Source organism: Geospiza fortis, unplaced genomic scaffold (assembly GCF_000277835.1).
Source record: "Geospiza fortis unplaced genomic scaffold, GeoFor_1.0 scaffold166, whole genome shotgun sequence".
Taxonomy (NCBI): domain Eukaryota; kingdom Metazoa; phylum Chordata; class Aves; order Passeriformes; family Thraupidae; genus Geospiza; species Geospiza fortis.
Genome location: NW_005054310.1, coordinates 3122477 through 3131748, shown reverse-complemented (window position 1 = coordinate 3131748; position 9272 = coordinate 3122477). Strand labels below are relative to the sequence as shown.

General features: G+C 46.1%; 1 protein-coding gene across 1 annotated transcript; it reads right to left on the bottom strand.

Annotated features, from left to right (window-relative positions):
- Window positions 1-1250: 1250 nt before the first annotated feature.
- Window positions 1251-6268, bottom strand: CSRP2 (cysteine and glycine rich protein 2). Its single transcript, XM_005419204.2, has 5 exons — window positions 6120-6268; window positions 4014-4182; window positions 2901-3033; window positions 2136-2229; window positions 1251-1557 (listed from the first exon to the last, which is right to left on the bottom strand). The coding sequence occupies exons 1-5, from the start codon at window positions 6229-6231 to the stop codon at window positions 1481-1483; spliced, it is 585 nt and encodes a 194-aa protein (XP_005419261.1). The 5' UTR covers window positions 6232-6268; the 3' UTR covers window positions 1251-1480.
- Window positions 6269-9272: the final 3004 nt, after the last annotated feature.

The window sequence follows — 9272 nt, the reverse complement described above, 5'->3', positions numbered from 1 at the left end:
GGTGGTGTTCTCCCCTTTCCCAAGCAGTGTTCCTGGTGAGGCTGTGTCTAGGCTGACCACCTTTTGGCTTGTCTGGAAAAGACCAGGGAAGACTTTCAACCTGTGCTGAAGATCTCCATCCAAGATTTGCAGTTCTCCATCAGAGGAATTGCTGTGCTTGGGAGTCCTGATGATTTGAAAGCTGGTTCCTGGGTTTGGGTTTTTTTGGAAAGAAGCCAGGCCTCTGCACCCTCATTACGCCTCTATTAGAGTTCAGTGCCTTGCACCTCCCATTAGCCGCCTTTTAGTAAAATCAGACTTCCTTTCTATGAAAGCAATGTCCATGGTATGAGTAGCAGGACTGAGAGTTTTTCCTAGGTTTCCTGGGCTGTACTGTTGTTTACTATCTCACTCCCACCTGAAATGTGCTGCTTCAGAGTTACTGTTGTCTTTTTCAGCTCTAATCTTTCCTGCTCTGTGAACTGGAAAAGTTCTTGGGTCACTGAGCTGGCTTGTTTTTCCTCCTGTCCACATGGTTCCTTTATAACCTGTACAAAATGCTCTTTGTGTATTATTTTGGGTAGTACATATTTTTCTAATTAGGCTTTTGGCTTGAACTGCTTCACTGCCTCAGACCACGGTCATAGATGTTGCTTGAAACTGCTTTAGACCATGCAGACACACTTGCTTAATGTTTAGTTGCAGCAGTCCCAGTTATATGTGTTTCCATAACTTCAGTGTTATGAAGGGTTCTTTTATCCCAAAAAAGTATCAATTTGCTTCTCAAACCAGACAAGAGTTTCAAAGTTCTTTTCCTATCTTTACCTCACTTCTTAATCTGCAGCAGTATTGGTGGAGTATTCCTGCACAGTAAGTTCTGTGCATAACAGTACCTCAATACTAAAGCACACTCAGCCCCCCAGAATGTTATGGTTTGGTTTTCATTTACTAGAAGAGATTCTGTGCCAGAGACAGGCAGCCATTTAGGCACACAGGTAGCCCTTATCTATCACTTTCAGAGCTGTGTCACCATAGAGAGCAGTAAATTAAGATTTACTACTTTTGTGCAGCGAGCAGCTCTTTGGCTTGCACACACATGTATTATGGTGTGATACTGGAGGAGAGTTATTCAGCTCTGAAGGCCATGATTGTGTATGTCCAGCTTTCAGCAGAGCTGTGCATTAAGTCTATAAAGCATCATTCTTCCACCCCTGAAGTACCCAGCAACATTCCTCTCACTTTTATTGCTGACAAAGTAGGCAACACTTAGATTTAGGGTATATCAACAAGCAAAGCTTTATTGAATTGATACTCAGTATTAAAAGTGTTACAGTGTGATACACAAGGCAAGAAAAAAAGCAGTGTGTGTTTGTTTTTAAAATCATTGGCGGAAGGTACACTACAGTAACTAGTATCTGTTTCACAGTAGTTAGTAACATTTGGGAAACCCTTGCTCCTTCTGGCAGGATCTCAGCAGAGCTGGAAGGTGGTTTTAGCCCCCTCACTGGGCATGAACAAGGGCACCTGCTCCCTGGCCATACCCAAATCCCTTGGGGCCAAAGTTCTTCGCATAACAACCTGTGAGAAAGATGAACATGCAGTAGCTGAGTCTTCTGGCGCATTAATTAAGAACAGCATTTTCTGGGCTAAGCCTCTCAGTGGCATCTCCTTAGTCACTAGAATATCCCCCTGGGAAGCAACACTTAGAAACATTTTGTTAAGTTGCATAACTAACGGGACTGTTTGGTCTGCATAGCTCCCAGCCCACTCTGTGAGAGCAGTTCACAGGTTGAGTCTGTGGCTTGGTATCCATTAAGGCATTTGTTGTTATGAAACCACTGTGTGGATCAAGTTTATATCCACAACCATTCAAGAAGGCAGAGCACAATGCTTGCTGGCTTGTTTCCTTACTCTGATCAGGCACAGGGCAAGGCTGCTGCTGCATTTCTCAGTATGTGATGTTTTACTTGATGCAGATGTCAACTACATCAGCAGCTTCAGTAATATCTATTTCACAGTTACTCTATTCCTATGACTTACAGAGCACTTCCATGTGAACATGAGCCTAAAAGTTTCCTATATCAGCAAGATATTGACCATTTGTCCTTGTAAGGCACCTTGAACCATAAACAAATGCTCTTTATTTCTTTTCTCACCTTTACAATAGATTTCTCCCTCTTTTTCAGTTAGGGTTGTAGATTCTAGGCTTTTTCCACACTTGGCACATCGGAAGCAGTTCTTGTGCCATGGCTAGAGAAAAAAATAAAGATGATAGTATTAATACACAGGATGCCCAAGCTGGTAAAAAACCACATTAACTGGAGATATCTGCATTGCTATTGATTAGAGAATGGTGCAGTGAAAAGCAGCTGAAGTGCACCAGTAGCAGACAAGAGCATCTGCATTTCTGTGAGCAGCACAAAGCCCCAGATTCCACCCAGCATCCTGCTCAGAGCAGCATTCTGAAAGGTTTGGGCTTGCTGTGATCAATTCAGAGCAATCTTGGCTCTCTGTAGTGAGCGAGTCAGACAGCTGGCAGACTGACATGCAGTTTAACATGGTATTTTCAGAGACCATCCCCCTTCAGATGAAACGTTCTTTAGATGAAACATTCAGCCTCCCTCACAAGCTGCACACCTAAAGATTGTTTCCTCTTCTGGGTGAGAGGGGCTTCTGTCGTTTGCTTCAAGTCTCTAGCACGACACAATATTAAATCTTCACCTCTGAAATCTAAGGTGATCACTCATCACCCTGCATTTCAAATGATTTTTTTTTTCAATTAAGTTGATTGATTTGATTATTTCCAGTGCAATTTTAAGGTAATTGCCCTGCAGTTGGTTCCCTGCTGGGACTGACATAACACACCTTGCCCAATTTCAAGTCCACGTAGCAGGTCCAAAACAGCACATGCAGTTCCTTACCTTTCCAGCTCCTATTACTTTCTCTGCTGCATAAACAGAATCACCACACCTAGAGCATTTCTCTGTGCCTCCAAACTTCTGAGCGAACTTGGAAGGGTTTGGATTTGTGGTGGGCCGGTGAGGAGAAGGCGTGCTGAAAGAAACAGGACATTTGTTTTCTCTACTCTTTTACTAAAATGATCTCTTGCTCTGCTTAACAACATGAACAGACCAGCACCCAGCACATGATACAGAATACAGTACTGCTGCAAAACTGGAGAAGTAAGTTACCAGCAAGGCTATCCAATTACACTTGGTAGGGAAAAAACCAAAGCCACAACAACAAGAAGAGAAAGACCATGCTTTAAAGGATAAATAGAAGGTACAGTAAAGGCTAAATTTCCTGAGGAGCCTTCCTCTTTTCACTTAACTAGAAGAACTGAACTCCATCAGAACATGGATTTTTCAGACAGTAAACTACAAATAATTCTGTTAAGTTCCTGTCCACTGATTATAATCAGGAACCTGAATGGATCACTGAACCTGGCTGCAGAGCATACATCATATAAACACTAAGCAATAATTTGGGAACTTGCATGAAGCAAGTTGTAAGACATACCGCAGTTTCTTTGCACATGCTCTGCTTTACAGCAAGAACTTAATCAGATTAGGAATGTTTACTATTTAATGTGACTTGGTTTTGGCTATAATTAAGCACAAATGGTTCTTCATTTGCCAGTTAAAAATTCATTCTGCTTGTAGCGCCAGATTCTCTCTCAACTGTCCAAATCCATCCCTGCAAGAACTATTGAACAGGAGAGCAATATGAGACCCACAGTCACCTCTGTGAGCTCATGCAATGCCATCAGCAGCCCCATAATCCAATCCCCTGTGGCTCATTCATAAGATGAGTGTGTCCTTGCTTGCACTATCTCCTGCTTCTGCTGTTCAACTCACACAGTCACCAGTGGGAGCTTCGTGCAATGCAGGTTCAATGCCCTGCATTCAACTAGACTAGGGTATTTTGCAGTTTCTATTCCAAACATGAACATAAACAAAATCCAGCCTGAAAGACTCCTCTGAAAATAATACTGAAGGACAAGGGCCATGCACCCGACAGCTCAGTTCACTCACCTCTCAGGCTTGATGCCTAGTCTCTCTCCCCTGTCCATGTTCAGCGTGCCTGCCCCTTGGCCATATCCATAACCTTTTGGGCCATACTTTTTCCCATAGCAAGATTTGCAGTAAACTTCAGCATCATGAATTGCTACAGTTGTGCTGTCCAAGTTTTTCCGGCAGACCACTGGAGGTTAAAAAAAACATAAATTAAACTGCCTTAAGGGACTATTTCCATCAGCACACATAGTAAGCCAAAAATCAAGTGAGAAGTGATGTTATGGTTTTCCCTGTCCAAAATTCTTCCCATTAGGCAGTGGGACCACCAGAGATTAGAGGGAGCAAGTTGCTGTTTGAATTTGTGAATTATGCTTAGCCCCATAAAGGGCTCTATTCCCTCCCACCTCTTCATGACCATGACATTTAAAGCCTGGAAACTTGCCGTGGTTTGATGAACAAGGCTGCTCAGAAACCCAGAGGGCAGTCAGCAGTTTCCCTTGACAGATGCCATACAGCATGAAGCCAAAGCCTATCAGTACAGAAGAGCCCCTGCCCTGCCCTTTTGGCCAGGGTGGGGCTGGGAAAAAAACGAGTCTTCAAGGTTTCCCACCTCCCTCACCCCCCTCCCCCCCCACCCTCAATACTGCTTCAGGGCAGAGCTGGTGCTGGTTCACAGCTGACACCGGAGGGGCTGTGCTTTTCTGGCATTCCTACATTGTCCTCCAGCACAATGCAAGCCCTCTACTCAAGGTTACAGTAGAAGGGAGAACTATTTCCTTCCTAAACCTCCCTTTGTATGCCAACTGCCGTGCCCTTTCCATCTGCAACAGCATTATGCCCATGAAAAAGAATTTGGGGGAGAAAAAAAGAAACACTCTCAATGAATTTTTTGTTTAAAGATTTTAATGTCTGCAAAACACTGGGTGACTTTTGCTTATGGCAATCATTAGCTCCAAGGTTCTCTTTATAAGACGCTAATATCCAATAAGTAAATCAATTAATGCATGTTTGTGAAGCCTATGGACTTTAACCCCAACAGAAGTATGCACTAAGGAAAACTATGTATTTAGACACACTAGAGCCATTGTTTGACTGCAAGTTCCAGGTTTCTTTTAATAGTAACTCCCATACAAGGCTGAAAATGAGGCAGCCGAGGCATCTAATCTTTGTTTTCTGTGACCAGTGTAGAGCTCAAGGAAAAGAGTGTAGGTGTGCCGAGGCTCTCAATGCCAGCACAGCACACCAAGGTTAGGCAGCAGACTTAACAGCAAACTTGTTTGAGAGGCCCAGGGTAACTGCAGCCAATATAAGAAGGCTAAACCCTAGCTCTGAGCTCTGCCCATATGTATTAATCACCAACAAGTGGGGAAAGCAGTACCTCATGTTTGCAATAAGGTAAAATTCTCTGATTCAGACAGAGAGGCTGTCTGCTCACAAAGTACGAGCCTCAGATTCACAGAGACCCTTTGTTCCCCTCATCTAAGCAGAGGTATTTTCGGCACAGAAAGCGATTTTCAATGCCTCACTGGGCTTGTTGGTTGGACTGGAAAATAATGCTTTGGACTCTTTTCATCTGAAATAAACCACAGGCCTCTGTGCCAAGAAAGTTTAGGCTTTTGGCTGTGCTAAAGCATCACAACAGCTCTGCTGTGCTCATGTGCATTGCTGTCCTGGTCTGCACAGGACTCCAGGGCAGCAGTTTGATAACTGCTCCTTCAGCCTCTGCCAGCCCCAGGACCACAGGGAGAAGCCCAGCTGAGCTCAGATCAGTGCAAACAAGGCTCTGCCACTGGCCTTCCTCCTCTGCATGAGCAATGCTTAAGCCAGGTTTCCAGCCTCAGGATCCCTTAGACTCCTGAGAAAAAGCTGGCAAGAGTGCAAATGGATGTGCTCTGCTCTGAGACACACATCCTGCTCCTGATATGACAAAACCTCTCCAGGAGGTGAGCTCTCCCCTCAGGACTGCCAAGCCCAGGAAGCACATGGGGAAGCAGGAATCATGATGGACAAAGTCACCTCTGGCCACTGCCATTCCCAGTGTCTGGGACATCTCCTGTGGACCAGCCCCCTGCTGCTGTGACCCCCACAGCTATGGCAAGAGAGATTTTGGAGGAGAATACTTACTGCATAGGAAGCAGCACCGGTGGAAGCTCCTCCCATCGCACTGCACCTCCTCAGCATGGTAGACGGTGCGGCCACAGGCTCCACATTTGTTGCCACCTCCCCAGTTCGGCATGGTGGTTCTGTGTGCCCAGCCAGGCAGGAGGGGAGAAGGGGATTGTTAAATGCACATTAACAATTAAGGGACATTGTTAAATGCAGTGTCCTCCATCACCCTGGCCCCAGGACAGCTGGGCTTACAGGCTCCTTTAAACCAGATCTGTGAAGTTTGGGTGGCATCAGAGCACAACCCTGTAATTTCATCAACTGTTTAAAAACGTGACCCTCCACTGCGTGAGAAGTTTTTGGGACCAGTTCAACTTCCCAGCTCTTCAGATGCCAGACCAGACTTAAAGGCTTAGGCAGGCTCTCTACGGCTATTTGTAAAAGCAGACGAACTGGCAAGGGGAACAGAGACCACTGCTGCTGAACAGCAAGAAAAACAGAGACACAGTCTTCACGAGCCATGTCCTCTGTCCCTGCCTGGGGATTTTCAAAGTTACATAAATTGGATATGCACAAATTACAGTTTCATGCACAAGAGCTTTACTGTACCTGGAACGAATGCCCCCCTAGATGGATATAATTTCAGTTTCTATGCTTCACTAATGCTGGGCCTCTTGTCTGATAGAAGCAAACCAGTTGTGCCAGCAACGGCATTTTGTTTTACTGCAGGGCCTGTCATTTGGGATGTGGAACAAGCCAAAGTTCACTTCACCGGAAAACAACTTATTAGGGCTGTAGGAACACTCTGAACTCCTTTGAGATCACACCTGCACTTCAAAGAAGTTTAAGGGGGATTATTTTCCAGGGGCTCCACCCCTGTTACATGAACTGCACCTTTACCAGGCTGGTATATTAACCAAACCCAACTGCTCAAGTAGTCACAGCTGATTTAAAAGGAAGCGAAACCCCCTCTCATGCATTACTTGCAATGGACACTCAGAAAACTCTGGGGACAGGCATCTCACCCACTCTGTCAGCCTGTAGCCTTGGGAACAGTCTCTTACATTAAGCCAGAAGCAGTAGCTGTCCCATCTCACGCTGATCTACTCCCTCCCGAACTCCCCTGCACACTCTGGCACCATCATCAGTGGTTCCCCCCGAGCTCTTCCTATTCACTGTCTGGGGTTAAAGCTCCATAGCAGATCCCTGCCCATCACCTTCGAGATCTCTGGGGCTTTCCTCCCGCTGCCACTGCCACTACGGTGAGCCAACACAGCTGTGTTTGCTGAAGGCTCAGCTCAGCACCACCACCTCCCACCAGCACAGAGGCCAGCAGCAGCCAGACAGGGTTACTGCTTGCATGAGCTTAACCCAGCAGAGCTGCTCAGCACTCATCACCCCAGTGCTCCTTACTGATCCTCATTTCACGCAGGGTTTTTGGACAAGGACCACGGTTTGCCTCCTGGAAGCCCAAAGGCACCTCCTGCCATCCTCCCCCGCCAGCAAGAGCATTCCCTCCCTGCAGAGTTCCCACAGTCGCACAGGTCAGCTATCAGGGAGGGAGGCTGGGAAGGAATTTCTTGAGACCTTCTGACTTTTCTCTGCAAAACTCACCTTCAGTTGCCCTGAGAAGCTCTCCTAGGCCTGACAATGAGAAGATACGCACAACATCATCCCCACACAAAGGCCACAGCCTGCTGCCTTCAGTTAACTCTGCACTCATCCCTCTGAACAAGAAGCAGAGGACTACGAATCTCCAGTCGCCTCCCTTGTCAAGAGAGAGGAACTGGAAGTGCTACCCCAGGGAGCCAGAGAGGAGCGCTTTGTCTCAAGAGCTCTTTTCTCTAAGGGGTTTTTCTCCCAAAGTGTGGGACAGGCCTCGGTGCAGAGCAAGCTGCCTTGCACCCCAGACCAGGTAGAGCAGACTCCTAAATCACAACTGAGAGCAGCAGTTTTGGCTAAACCTGAATTATGTGACCCATCTTGCTTGGTGAAACAAGCCTCCCACCCCAGCGGCATGAGCAGCAGTTTTAGGGATGCAAGGTAGGACGTGTGGTTCCCAAGATATGCTGCCAGGTAGCTGCTACAGGACCTTTGTCCAAGACAGCCAGACAGCCATTCATGGCATGTGGGAAAATAAGAATAGTTTATTAACCTAAATTGGGGCACCTTAGGTACATTCCTAAGCAACAGCTTAGGAAACTTGCTCGGAGTGGCTGAGCAGTGCCATTTGCACACTGACACCAATTACTGAGATAGCCCTTTGTTTAATACTTCCATGGGATTAGCATCATTACTGCTCCATGGTTTAGCACTAATACCCTGACCTAGCTCATAAAATTAGTTTTATGACATTTCCCACTTTGCTTTTGTCATTCTTGGCACAACTGTACAGTCTAAAAATCAAGATTCCATTTCTTTTATCCGAGTGCTTGGCTGTGCTACCGCACAGCAGCTGACATCAATCAGAGCAAAGAGCGTCCTTAGCTAAAGTGAATATAGGCTGCACAATGCTTTGGAAAAGGAATGCATGGACTAGGGAAAAAAAAAAGAAAAAAGAAAAGGAGAAGAGATTCCTTTCCACTCTGTATGCTTTCCAAAGCCTAAATGGTATTTGGTACAAGAACTGCTTCTGTTTTTTCCTCTCATTGCCACCATGCTCATGTTCTTTGTGCATTTTCATGAGCCTACATTATCTTAATCGTTTTGTTAGCAAACAATAATTTAGTTTCCATGCACACTAGAGCTCAGCTGAGGACCTGAATCAGGTTTCCCCAGCTTTGCCCCAGATTTCACATGAAATGTTGGGCAAGACAGGGTGCAGCTCCACCCTTTCTTCCCCGAGACAGAATACTAGACGACCTGACAACCATTAGCTAGCTCAAAACGCCTGATAAGGGCTTTAGGAATTCATTAAATGAAAAATAAAAAGGAACTGAAGTCGGTACGTCAAGGTAACCGTGTTCTCTTCCAGAGAAAGTATTTCCATTTATCCTCCCCATGATGTTCCTATGCCGCTTGCGTGGGAAGAACGGCAATATTTCCTCAGTTACTCAACAGTAGGAGCGCCCTCCTGGCAGCGGTGCTCAGGAGGCGCCTCAGGGGCGAGGGCTGGCTCCCGGCAGCAGCTGTGCCCGGGACAGCGCACCGCTCCTCACGGCTGTGCCCGCC